The sequence below is a fragment of the Hydra vulgaris genome, chromosome 06 (assembly GCF_038396675.1).
Source record: "Hydra vulgaris chromosome 06, alternate assembly HydraT2T_AEP".
In the NCBI taxonomy this organism is placed as follows: Eukaryota; Metazoa; Cnidaria; class Hydrozoa; order Anthoathecata; family Hydridae; genus Hydra; species Hydra vulgaris.
This window is the reverse complement of record NC_088925.1, coordinates 7,532,772-7,547,520: the sequence shown is the minus strand read 5'-3', so window position 1 is coordinate 7,547,520 and position 14,749 is coordinate 7,532,772. Positions and strand designations below refer to the sequence as shown.

Sequence of the window (14,749 nt, the reverse complement as noted above, 5' to 3'; positions counted from 1 at the left end):
TTTTAATTTTTTACTTTTTTAGACTTAGTTTAGAACAAAAATTTTTATAAAGATGAAGATTGAATGGTTTTAAAATAAATATAACAGAATTATAAATGGATTTATTATTGCAACAAACAAACAGGTTTTCCTTCTTTGTCTATTTGCAGTTGAGTTTATTTGTTATGATTCGAATAATTTCATATTAAATAAATACATTTAAGTATAAAACCGTAGGATATTTTCTTTTTTATCTTAATTTATGCTTAATACCTATCACATCTCTATATTATTCATAATTTGTATAAGTTTTTTGAATAAATGATAATAATTTGTAAGAAGTTTTAGTCTTCGAAAGGATTTCTAACAAAACATAAAATTATCTTATTTGAAAAATTATATATTTAAAAAAGTTATATAGTATTCTTACCAAATTATAATTAAACTCTATATACTTAAAAACTTTATGTACAAAGACAATTTTTTTTTACAAAATAAAACCTCTCATTCCAACACTAAGTATTATTTTTAAAAACATTTATTGTTTGTTTTAAACTTTGCTCACTCTGTTCACTTGAAATGGGGTAAAAAATGCAGTAGTTTGTTTCAGTAATATGTTGCAGCATAGTTGCATAATCTCTTATGTAAACAAAAACAGCATAATCTCTTATGTAACATTGTGAATTCAGACTGGTAACGATGCTTTTATTCCTTTTTGTGAGTTATAAGTTGGCTTACCCTATGATGTCCTTGTCATTTGGTTTAATAATAATAATCATTTCTTTTATATTTTTCACCAAAACAAGTTTCTTGAGAATCAACATAATTTTATTATTCCAAGAAATTTATACAATGAGGTATATAAGTGTCTGACTCTATAGTCCATGTAACCTTTTCCAAGTATAAAACTTAACTAGAACCTCAATTTTGCGTCTTGAATCTAATGATCACATTTTTTTAGTTATTCAAGCAAAAATGATTGATTCGTTTTTAGACAACTTAATCTGGGTTCTGTTGCTAAAGCCATTTCTTACTTAAACTTGCTTGTGGCATGAATAACAATTCTGTCACAGTCTTACAATTTAACAAATGCTAGACTTCAATACTTTCTAAACTGGTTAATAATTGTTTTTTTGAATCTTGTTTTCCAATTGGCTAAAAAATGTCAGCAAGATTTTTGAGTCTTTAACTAACAAACCTAATAATAATTGTAACCTAATAATAATAATACCAAATCTAGTTTTAAACAACTCTAATTATCATCATAACTTACTCTCTAACTTTGTTTTTGATTCTCTGCTGGTGACTTTTAAATGATTTCTTTTTTTTTGGTTATTTCAATGTTATTGATATTCCTATATCATAACTTTTGATGAGTACTGTATATTTTCTCGAATTATTTTTTCACGACTGACCTCTCATTGAATTGATTTACACAATCAATTGAAACATAAGTGATTGCTTACATTGCCACTTTTCAACTCCTATTTCTTTACCCGCATAAAATTTTTATTTATCTTTGTATGGAAGAATGTTGTCATAGCTGAAATGGTTTTTCTAATGATGCTCTTTTCAACAAAGTCAAAATATGCAATGCTTATGTAGTTGGGCCTCTAGCTACCAAGCTTCAACTTCTGTCCAATTGTTGTTAGGTAGCATCTCTTTTCTTTTCACTTCGTTCACTGCATAAACAAGCTTTTGTCACTTGTTCCATCAATCGAAACTCAATCTTGCCTGACTTGTGTTAATAGCAAAATATATAATTTTTGATTACTAAAAGTTGGTTTCAAAATGGGATTTTATTTCTTTCTGAAACCAGTATATGGTTAAATTAGTTTTATAATTTTAGTTTAGAACTAAAATTTATAAAGTTATATAAAGTATAAAATTATTTTTAATTTAAAGTCAACTTAAATGTAAAGACTTTGATAACTTTTACCTTCTCAAAGCTTTAAAATTATTTTTTCAAAGGTCTCTTTTGGAGCTTCATCATCAAATGGACACTCTAGTTAAATATTCTGGAAGCGGAGTACATGGTAAATATTTGACCATTTCTATTATATATTTGTAGATTACTTTTATTGAAAGAGCATTTTAACTTAAGATTTAGAGTCCAGTATCGTAAAAGCAATCAATGAATTGTATGAAAATTGCACCAGATTAGAAGATTATTTATTCAAAGAACCTTCTCACAGAAAGCAAACATCAAAATTGTATGATCAGGGAATTATTAGTTTTTAATATGTTAATTTTTTGCTTTTTTTGACCTTATTTTTTTTTTTATTTTGCAGAAAAGTTGATCAGATTTTATACGATGTTCGGCATATTGAAGCCAGCTATAATTCATATATTCGCAAACGCAAACAGAGGGTTTGTTGACAACTTTTTATCATGCCCATGGTTTGTTATCTTGAAAATAAACAAAAAAGAAACCAGAAAGAATTATCTTCATGAATCTATTTATCCTTTAGGAGGAGGATGAAAATAGAAGACAACAGCTACTGAATACCAAATTCAAAACAAATGTAATTGTTTTACTGTCTGTATTAATTTTGTTTTCTTATAATTTTTTAAATCATTTTTTTATTATTTTTAAGACTATTGAATATTTCGTCAAAAAAAATATATACTAATTAGTTGATGTGATGAAGCTGATGTGTATATTGTTAATGGAACATATGACTAGATTTGCAAAAAAAAATTTTTTGTCACTCTTTAATTAACAAATTCTGAAATTAGTATCTTTTACATCTATCTTTTATTATCTTTTTATATTACTAACTCTAAATTGTTTCTGGATTATGAACCATTTTTATTGGATAACAAATGGTGTCAAAGCCTCTATTCAACAAGACCTCTGGGCTGAATACAAATCAACTGAACGATTTGCTCACATTAAAATTAAAATTAGAGCATAAAGCAGCTAGTGAAAAATAAAAATTGAAAAGAAAGCAGTTTCGGAATATGAAGAGACTATTTTTCAAAAAGCAAATTAATCCCAAAAATACTCCATTCTATGTGAGAAAAAAAAGGAAATGCAATAGACAATCCAAATTTTAAAAAACGATGATGGAATAATCATAACCGATGGCATAACTTCAGTTTTTGTTGTGGAACCATCAGATAGACTCATCAGATAGACTCATCAGATATTTCAAGAATCAAAATGAAGTACAATAATTAAAAGAATCTTTTTTTCATTGCACTTTTTTTAGAATCTTTTCAATCATGAACACTTCAAAAGGAGACTTAAAGTAATTGATCCAATTAAGTCCCCTGGATTTGATAGCATCCAACCTTGTGTTCTCTCAAATTGCTCCAAAAGTTTGGCTTTGCCTCAAGCAATAATATTTTACTTCCATGGTCACTCTCAAATGTCAAGCCGGTTTTAAAGAAATGCTCTAGGCTAATGGCTTTAAACTACAGGCCAGTCTCACTGACATAAACTCCTAGAAAAGTAATGAATGTAATTTTTAGGGAAGTTCACTGTAATGCACAGGTATCATCATATTCAACACGGATTTGTGTTTAAAAAAGCATGTGCGACTAACTTATTAGAAACCCTTGACAGATGCTTTAGATCAAGGATACCTTGTTGACGTTATTTTTACAGAACTGAAAAAGATACAGTGCCTCACAGAATTTTACTGCATAAACTTTATGCGTATGGAATTTGTGGTCAGCACCTTATATGGATTGATATGGGTTGAATTAGGAACAAGTACATCACACTGAAAAGATGTAGATAGTGGTGTCCCACAAGGATCAGCCATTGAACCCCTTCTTTTTGTCTTGTATATTAATGACCTGCTGGATAGTTTGACACACAATATAAAACTATATGCTGATGATAGCAAAATCATTGGGGGTCATCAGCTTATCATCTGATGTTAAATTTTTAAGGTGATATCAATAAAGCTATTAAATGGTCAAGAATTTAACTGATGAAATTTAATATACCCAAATGAAAGGTTATGCATGTAGGTCAAGAATCAACCAAATAAAATCATAAGTACAATATGTACAATGACAATGCCACAGAAATCACTCTAGTTGTCACCCATATTAATCAAGATTTAGGTATGCTCATTTTAAATGACCTTAAAGGTAAAGTGCAAGTACATTCTGCTGCTATGAAGGCCAATCGAATACTTGGGATTTTTAAAAAAGCATTTTAACACATTTAAATTTGCTTTGCATGACATTAGAAGACATTTAGAATTTGCAGTTCAATCATATCAGATATTCAGGTTTTAAAATGCATTCAACAAAAATCTACGAAAGTAATTTTTTCAATATTAAAACTGTGTAACAAAAATAGACAGTAGGACTTACCACTCTGATTGAGAGAAGGATCAGGTGATACAGCAGTTTGAAATAATATGTAGGATTGATGTCATTAACTGGCATCACCTACCAAAGTTGCTTCCCTCCTCTTTATATGATGGACGAGCTAGTGGTACTTGTGGTCATGCTATGCGAATAAGTTGTAAGCTTGTAAAGCATTGCAAACAGAAGTAAATGGAATTCAGGAAAACTCTTTGCCAGGGAAAATTATTGATGCTCCAGGTTTAAAAAAATTTTAAGAGTAATATGATTGTCATGAAGAAAAATATTACATCCTAAGTTATTGTTATTTAAGTGACAACAAGAATTTTGTGGTTTCCTTTTGTAGCTTGATTGTCTTGGATTTTAAAAATAATATTCAAGTTTTTATAAATGTACAATGTACATAAACTACTTTCGATTCTGTACAGGAATTCTGATAGCATTCCTTCTCAAGTTTTTTTTGTAAAATTAATTGTTTAGAAAATATATCTATGTATCTGCTATTATATATATTATATATATATATATATATATATATATATATATATATATATATATATATATATATATATATATATATATATATATATATATATATATATATATATTAATATATATATATTAATATATATACATATATATATATATATATATATTAATATATATACATATATATATATATATATATATATATATATATATATATATATATATATATATATATATATATATATATATATATATATATATATATATATATATATATATGTTAACATCTTTACTTCCAACAAGGCTGCAAGCAACCACTATTAGAGTTAGAAGTTACTGGAAAAAAAAGGGTGAAATTTATAAAGCAAGATAATGATTAACAAAAGAATGCAAATTGTATGAATCAGGAAAACAAGGTGATGTGAGCGAATTCCAAAGAACAGATGTTTGTGGAAAAAAACTAGATAAATAAGAATTTTTAAAGCACTTAGGAACAGTCACAGGTAAAGGATGAGACCTAATAGAATGACCAGTAACACGAGAATGAATTTTAGTAGATGGCAGGAGAGATGCTAGCTCTTTAGAGCAGCGTCCAGTATTTATACATGACTCAGTATAGAATTTATAGAAAAGAGAAAGAGAAGCAACATTTTGATGATGTGGTAATGTTTGAAGGTTGTTTGTATCAGTAAATTGAAGTATTTTTGCATAAATTGTTAATTTTTTTCAATTTCTCAATAACATTTGCATCACTTATCAAAAAATTTAAAAATAAGAAAAAATTAAGTTGTTCAGGTATAAGTTAAACTTTTTAGAGCAATTCAAGAAGATACCCAATCATTTGTTTGTTTCTACACTTTTTACTCCTTTGCAAATTTTTGAAAAATGTTTAAAAATGAAATCAAAATAAAAAAATCATTTTTTAAAAAGTTAAAAGTTTTTTAAAACTTGAAAAATATTATTTAAAAATAGTATTTTTAAATATTAATAATAATTTGTAAAACTAAAAAAAAATTATTTTCTTCAACACTGTTATATTTTAAACAAATTTAGTGTGTTAAAATTTAACATATTAAATATAAATAATATCTTATATCATTTATTATTTTTTATCAAGTTTTACATTTTTTACGTTTTTGCATTTTTGTTCTTATATATATATATATTTATATATATATATATATATATATATATATATATATATATATATATATATATATATATATATATATATATACACAAATACAGGTCTATTCTAGATTGTTTTCAACAGTGCCGACTGTATTTGGGCAGCGCCCAAATTCAAAATTGAAGTCTTGTTTTTTAGGAAATATTTTTTTTGTGAAAAAATGCCTACATTCAGCAATATTACTGCTATATTATATATATATATATATATATATATATATATATATATATATATATATATATATATATATTTATCAGCATTTTTTTTTTTTTTTTCGCTATTTTTGTGAAAAAATAACTTATAAGTTTAAAATAGACGAAATATCTGTATAAGTTTAAGTCAGGAAAAAATGTATATATTGCTATCCTAACTAATGTAAATTAGCACTCTTAATGTTTCTTAATGCTTGTCTCACCGTGCAGCAACCTTGTTTGTCAAGGTTTGTGTTTTGGAGTAATAGAGTTGAGAGAGGGTTGTAACTGCAAGTAACCTCCTCAACTGTAGTGGCCCTTTTAGCTTTGGAGGTGGTTAACAAAAAAATGAAAAAAAGAATTTGACACACTTAAAGTTTAAAAATATTGACTTTAATCCAAACAGTTTTTTTAGAAAAAAATTTCTCCAATATAATAAAAACGTGGACACATTTTGTGTGTTCTTCTAATGTTGCTATAACTTTCTGCACCAGATTTAGCATAGAATCTACCAAATTTTCACAAATGTTTTAGATTTCTGGGTCTTCAAACCAAATCTGAAGAATAGTGGTGGTAAGCTTAGTTTTAGTAGTGCAGTCTTTTTTTTACGATTGCCCAGAGATTCTCAAATTGATTGAGATCTGGGGAGTTGACGGGCTATTTAAGTGTTTTAATATTATTTTCTACCATGAATTTCTTGACATTTTTGGATGTGTGGCATGTAGGGTAGAGTGCTCCTGGTCCAACAGCATATAAATAACACCAAAACATCTTTTCTGGACACCTAGCATTTAGTTTAATGTGTCCGGGTCTTATAAGCTCACCATCAGAGTGACAAACAAACTTTGATTCCTGGTCTTTCACTTTGAAATATGATTCATCCAATAATAAAACCTACAATCAATAAATAAACAAGTTAACAATTATCAAGTCTGTTGTTAAAGAAAATTATCAAATCTAAAATACTGTTATCAATTCTCTTCAATTTAATAAATTCAGTTTTTAAAAATTGTATGATTATTAAAATATAGTAAATAAAGTAGCAGTAAATTTAACAACTACATTTGTTGTACCCTTCTCCATTGTTCTTTAGTCCACTTTCTGTATTCCTTTGCCCATAAAATACGCTTCTTCTGCATGACATCTGTAAGTAATGATTTTTTAAAAGGTTTTGGCAAACTCTTTATCAGCTACCAACCTTCTCCGCACAGTATTCGAGCAGATATGGATGTCATGTGTAACTAAATCATTAATTATTTGCTCACTTGTCTTCTTTGGATTTTTGATACTCTCCAGCATCAGATATTGGTCATCTCTCACTGAGGCCTTTCGTTTTCAACCACATTTTTCTTGTCTTAATGGTAATAAGTTGCCTATTGCGAAGTAATGCTTCTTGACCCGGCTAACTTTAGATCGGTTTACTCAACATAATGTGGCTATTTCCCATTGAGATTTTTCAGAATACTGAAGTAAAGTTAATATTTTAGATCTTTTTCTTGGTGTTGTGTCCATCTTTATTTATTTACTTTTTTTAAGTTTACTTATCCTTTTAAATTAAGTTAAATTAGAGAAAATGTAAATTTTAATAATAAAAATAATAAATAAAAAATTTTTTTTTTTGATGCAATTAATTAGCACATACTGTATATGCCATTGCTTACATATGGTGGATCATAATTTCATAGAAATCTGGACAAAGTTTTTTAATTTAATTTAATAAGCTAAGATTATGTGTTGCTATTTTTCATCTATAAATGTTCTTATTGATGATGAGCAAAATCCTCCAAAGAATCAGCGCTTTTGTGAGTGGCTTGGGTTTTGTAATAAGATCGTGTCTTTTTTACAAATTTAAAAAATTCTTTCTGAATTTTTTAAATTTGTTAAAAGTAAATGATGCAATTTAAATGATTAAAAATAAACTTGATAGCACGATGAAGGTCGTTCATTTTTTAACAGAATGAAGTTTCCTTATGGAGATAATAATTTCTTTGAAAGTTTCTATATTATGGAGATAATAATTTCTTTGGAAGTTTCTATATTAAGATAATGATTAAAATGTTGTTAATAAAATGTTCAAGTTGATAATAATGTTGAATTTTGTTCATAAAATGTTCAAGTTCATAATAATGTTGAATTTTGTTCATAAAATGTTCAAGATGATAATAATGTTGAATTTTGTTCATAAAATGTTCAAGTTGATAATAATGTTGAATTTTGTTAATAAAATGTTCAAGTTGATAATAATGTTGAATTTTGTTAATAAAATGTTCAAGTTCATAATAATGTTGAATTTTGTTCATAAAATGTTCAAGTTCATAATAATGTTGAATTTTGTTAATAAAATGTTCAAATTAATAATAATGTTGAATTTTGTTAATAATATGTTCATGAAGTTTGTATGTGTGTATGACTTGATTATAGAATCAAAACATCTATAAAGCAATTAGTGTTACCAGTTGAAATTACCTTGGATTTGTAAATAATGTTGGTTATTGAATGTAAAAATATTGATGTTAAATATCTATGGCGCAGTGGTTAGAGTTCTGGTTCAGAACCACGAGGTCCAAGGTTTGACACTGACTCTAGCAGAATAAGCGACATTGGTAAGGAAGGAGGCATGAAATTCCTTGTTAAATGCACTTTTGCAGTGTTCTGTGGAAAGACCGTTAGAACTGTGGGAGCACCTTTATAATTACAAAAAAAAAAATAAAGTATGGTATAATTTATAATAGAGATAGTGCCATTTCTAAAAATGCTAAAAAGTGTTAATGATTAAGCCTAAAACTTTTAAAGTAACCTTTAACTTTTAACAGTCTCAAAGTTTGACTTTGAGACTTAAATGTTTTTAGACTTAATCATTAACAGAACTGCCAGTATAAATTTTATAACATCAAAGAGCTGGCAATCTTGTTAAACATATTAATAACATTTATTTTGCATGCACACTTTTGATAAGGCATCAACTATGCACAATCTCAGAAAAACCTCAGTTTTTAGATAGAAGCTAGAATACTTCTATTTTTTCACTATCTACTAAAGCTCCCTTCTATCAAAGATTGGGAGTGTTTCGCTAAGTGTGTATCTAGAGATCTTTAAGTCGTAGAAACACTGATCACTAATTTGGGGATGGAAATTAATTGATGTTATATTTTCACCAATCGCAACAAGCAAAAAACTAGGTCCTGAGGATATCCTTAAAGTTTTTTGAAGTGGGTGTAAAGGCTCATTTAAATTTATGCAGAAAAAATTATGTTCAGAATTAAAAAAAAAAATTTTTCTAAAATTCTTTATTTGTTATAAACAATTCCATTTAAAATTAGTAAAATAATGAAAAATTTGATACATTCTACTTTATATGAAATTTTTAGAATACTTGCTGAAATACATAATATTCTGTTGGTGTCCAAACCTCTAAATCGTTGTGACTTCACTACTATTTTTCCCTCTAATAGAAAACAACTTATTACTTATTTTTAAAGTGTAATCTATCTAATGATTTATAGCATGTTTTTCTGGGTTTAGACTAAACTCTACTGAACTATTTTTTTAAGGCAGAAAGTAATGATACAAAAATTGCTTTGGATTATGCTTTACAACATCATGATGCCTTGCAAAGTGCGGATAAAAATATTGGACAGATGCTTTACACTGGTAGTGCTGCGCTAGATCAGATGAGAAACCAGCGAATGTCATTAAAGGTAAAAAAAATTTACTTTTGTTTTTAAAGATTTTAGGTACACTAAATGTCTTTTTTTTATTAAGGGATTTGGAAACTATATACATGTTATCAAATACATGTTTAAAAGTTGTTAAAAATCACTAATTATATTTAAAAAAAAAAAACTTGTTGTTTTTTAAGTTTTTTAATGTACTTTATAACAATGATATCTGTATTATTTTTTAATATTGCAGAGATAGTTTAGTAATTAGCAGGAGCATTAAGTTTATTTGTTATTGTAATAGTCTAATTATATAATTATAATAGTGTAATTATTTACACAGGTCAACAAAAAAATTTTTTTTTTCTGGTGCCGAGCAAACAATTTGTTTTTTGTATAGCATTTCTCATTTTGATTTCAAATATGCAACTCTTTTTTTACCATCAGGTCAAGTTGTAAAGATATTTAGGTTCAAATCTTAAGTATTTAGGGTAAAGTCCCTAATATTGTCGAAAAAAAAGTTATTCAAAAGTATGTCAACCTGGGTCTCAAAAGAAGCGTATTTTCATAGAGATTTTAAAAATGTTATTCATTTGTAATAAAAATAAGTATTTTGTGTATTTTTGGTGAATAACATTCTGTTGACTTTTTTTTAAGAGTCTTTAGCATTTTTTCACATAATTTTTTTGTCAATAAATTTTAAGGAAAAATATTTATGTTTTCTAAAATCTCTATGAAAATACGCTTCTTTTGAGACCCAGGTTGACATACTTTTGAATAACTTTTTTTTCGACAATATTAGGGACTTTACCCTAAATACTTAAGATTTGAACCTAAATATCTTTACAACTTGACGTGATGGTAAAAAAAGAGTTACATATTTGAAATCAAAATAAGAAATGCTATACAAAAAACAAATTGTTTGCTCGGCACCAGAAAAAAAATTTTTTTTTGTTGACCTGTTTTATTATATATAAACTTTTTAATATAGTTTTAGTTTGTAATAGTAATTAATAAAGTTAACTTTATTAATTGTGTAAAATGAGATTTTGCAAGGTGCAGACAATTTATCAAACTTTTGTTTTAACTTGTTCAAGAGGTTGCTTGTTTGTTTAATTTAGGGTGTCCGAAAGAGAATTCTTGATATTGGTAATACATTAGGTTTGTCTAACACAGTTATGCGGATGATTGATAAACGTGGAACGCAGGTGATTTTTTAAACCTCTTTTAAATATTTTATTATTACTCGCTATTGAAATAATTTTGTGTGCCTTTAGGATAAATGGATTGTTTATGGTTGCATTGTAGTCACTTTGATTATAATCTTTTTGACGTTAAAATACCTTACATAAAAACTGATGCATTTTTATTTAAATTTGTAATGAAATATATTATACTTGTAGATTTAAAAAATAAAAATTCTTTGGTGTCAGGTTTGTATTTTCCGTATTTAATTTAAACTTAATTACTTTTAGTTTTCAAAAAACTTGTATCAATCCAATTAATATAATAAAAACTTGTGTATCAATCTTGATAATGTATGGAAAATATTTAATGGCGTTTTAAAGTTTTGCGCGCTTATATATTGTTATATATTATTATATAGTTTTAAAAAACATTAAAAACAACATAAATTTTAGTCAAATCAACATTTTTCTGTTACAATAACATAATATTGACTTTTTAAGCTCGTGAAATTTAATGCTTTGTTTTAAAAAAAAAATCAAGTCTTAGAAGAGATAGAGAACAAAAGATACAGGGAGTGTTAAAGACAGCAAATACACTCCCTTCCCTTAGTACGCATTCTTACGTTTGTGAGTAATATACCTGCGAACGTACTTTAAGGAAGACTCCTTATAATGTTTATACTTTCTTGCGTAACGTTGTTTCCATGCTTTGATAAGCGCAATACTTTGAGTATAACATCTTCACACCACACAAGTATAAACAAAAAATTTCCTGAATTTACCTTTTTTCTAGAAGGAAACCTTACTTCTTACACTAAAAATCTGTGATAAACACACACACACATCAACTCACGCGCATGTACACATGTATATGTTTATATGAGATTATTACCTAATTTGAAAGTATCTTAGGTGTGCATTTTACGTTTAGCTATGCATATATCAAAAAAGTTTTTAAATTTTTATCTCTTTCAAACTGTGTCCGATAAAAATCTTGATATAAAAGTATTTCATAAAGACACACCGTTCGTTTATCAATTCTAAAGGAAAGCGCACTTACAATTCGCAAAGCCATAATCAAGATGACGCGGTTTTGAGCGCTGCATCCGTAACCTGATCTTGGCTTATCATCGATAGCGTAGTTGTTATCAGTGCGATATATGCATTCGTTAGTGACGTCAACACCTGAAATAATTTAGAAATGAAATAGGAATGTTAAATTTGCTTTCCTGACTTAACAACAAAAAATTTTAACTGACCCTTGAGAATAGTCCTTTGAAGAGCAGTAAAAATCTTTTGTAGGAATGCGTCATCAAATACACAAATTTCATAAAAATAAATTAAAAATTTATGTGCTTGCTCTGTCAGAAAAAATGTTTAAAACAGTTTACTGCTTTCCAAGCATATTGAATATCCTAACTGTAAGAGACAAAGATCAATATCAGATAATATCAGTGATTCTCGGGTACCAAAGGGACTCTGCGAATCGTGTCCTCCTCTTGACCTCCTTTGTTTAATCTTAATTCAATACAAGTGAGACCTGAAACAAGAGGCATAACGTGTTATTGCCTAATCTACTATATTAGTTATTAAAAGCTGCAAGAAAAATATCCTCTTGAAGAGCTAACCACCATTGAGAAAGAACCAAAGGTACTTTGCAACACATGCCTCTGCCCGTTAGAAAAAGGTTTGCTCCACCAATGCTCTTAAATAAAGTTCAGGGAAACCCTCAATCTTTAGCTGCAAAAGATGCCAGAGCAGTCAAAAAAATTGCATCTTGAGTCATTTCCAAGAAAGAATTATCCCCAACTATTCGACTTGCTAAAGCAACGGGCGGGCCTTTACTTACAATTATCCCAGGTTAATATTTATACTTGAATAATTTATACATATATATTCAAATAAAATCTTTAAAATAAGAGACAAGATTTTGGGAAGACAAGGTTTTGGAATGTATATTTTAACAAGTTTCTAATCAATTTAAAAACGAATAACTAGAAAGTTTTAAACGAACTTTCTGAACAAAGTTTAATATAAAGATAAAATATGTATTTTTGGTTTCAAATCAAAGTAGTGCCCAGCCACTATCAAGTGCTCCAAAATTGACCACTCTAGCTCTTGTAAATGTACGATACGATAATATTAAACAGCGGATTTAAAAAACTGGTCAGAGTTGTAAACCAAACCTCAAGCAGCAAGATGTAGAGCCAAATTTTTATAAGAATTTCTTGAAACCAGGTCAACGATTGAGTGATTTCTTCACCTGCTGTGAATTAAAAATTACGGATAGAAAACAAGATTCTAATACAGTTTAAGTTGTTACTCACTCCAATGATTTATCAAGTCTTGTGAATCTTGTTCTTCAATCTCGAAAAAATTTCTGGTGGATATTTTGTTAAGCTAGAAATTAATGGTGGTAAAGGTTTTGTCACGTTCTGTCAAAGCATTATTGACACTGCTTTAAGGGTTGATACCAGCTCACCTTCTCGAAAACAAACTCTCACTCAAGGGGCTGGTAAAGACACAGATGTTAAGAGACAAAATCTTGTTGCGGAAGCAGCAACAAAGCTGGTCACTGACTAATGCAAATGAAGTTAAACTAACTTTAGTTTGCAATATGAGAGTTGCAAATGTAATTTGTGGTCTTCAAACCCATTCAACTATGCACCCTTGTACATGATGTGACATCAAATCTAAGTGTCTTGTCAAATCTTGCGAATTAACTTGTGTCTTGCCAAAACTTGCGAATACTGGGCTCAATCAAATTTAGCCTTTTCAGCAATCTGGTGGGATTGTTGTTCGTGTAACGTTGTTTGGCAATGCCATTCGAAAGTCAATCATCTGTGGACCTGACAATGTTCTTATTTTGGAAATAAATTCACAGCTGGAATTGCAAGTCCTTATAGGAATTTTCAATAATCTTTTTAAGGTACTCAAAACTGCTTGGATAGAAGGTGTTAAGTAGACAGCTGCTCTCCACATTTAACTAAGCCCGTATCTTGGGGGCCAGTTCAAAGGAAGGAAGCTTCTTTAATATGTGTATGAGCTCCAGCAACTTGCTGAATTAAACTTTCCAACTTCACATAATTAAAGCATTCAAAAGGTTTAACTTACAAAAGCTTTGGATTTATCCTTCAGGCGGATATTCTTTAAATAATTAAAATTTTCAAAAAGTCTTACCTGATGATAACTGGTGCAAGCGTAACTACCCAAAATTAACACCGTCTTCTACCACATCAAAGATTTCAACAGTCGTAAAGGATCCCCTTTGGGGCTCTTTAGTGAGCAATCTGTCCAAACTGCTAATTAAGACTTTTATAAAAATTGGTTAAAGTATAAACAAAAAAATAATCATCCAGAGTACAAAGAAAGATTGTTATGCTGCATAACTGATATAAACAGTGAGCAAGGACCTATTTTTTTTTAAATCGAAATTGACAACTTTACCCCGCCTTCTTCGCATCCGCCGTTGTCGTTGGCCCTGACCCTTGTCAAATTAAGTAAACTAAAGAAAAAAACAATACTAAGTGTTCATCAAAAGATAACATAAAACTTCATAACAAGATCAAATATATATATATATATATATATATATATATATATATATATATATATATATATATATATATATATATATATATATATATATATATATATATATATATATATACATATATATATATATATATATATATATATATATATATATATATATATATATATATA

The 14,749-nt window shown here is 27.9% G+C and overlaps 1 protein-coding gene across 1 annotated transcript; it reads left to right on the top strand.

Moving 5' to 3' along the window:
- LOC100203992 (Golgi SNAP receptor complex member 2) lies at window positions 1-11,268 on the top strand. Its single transcript, XM_065799108.1, has 8 exons — window positions 1-124; window positions 1,951-2,015; window positions 2,084-2,192; window positions 2,271-2,349; window positions 2,451-2,504; window positions 9,729-9,875; window positions 10,958-11,044; window positions 11,114-11,268. The coding sequence occupies exons 1-8, from the start codon at window positions 96-98 to the stop codon at window positions 11,186-11,188; spliced, it is 645 nt and encodes a 214-aa protein (XP_065655180.1). The 5' UTR covers window positions 1-95; the 3' UTR covers window positions 11,189-11,268.
- Window positions 11,269-14,749: the final 3,481 nt, after the last annotated feature.

Coding starts and splice junctions, on each gene's coding strand:
- LOC100203992 (XM_065799108.1), top strand. CDS start 96: ATGGATTTATTATTGCAACAAACAAACAG. Junction 2,016..2,083: donor TTCTGGAAGCGGAGTACATG/GTAAATATTTGA, acceptor TTTTAACTTAAG/ATTTAGAGTCCAGTATCGTA. Junction 11,045..11,113: donor TTGATAAACGTGGAACGCAG/GTGATTTTTTAA, acceptor GTGTGCCTTTAG/GATAAATGGATTGTTTATGG.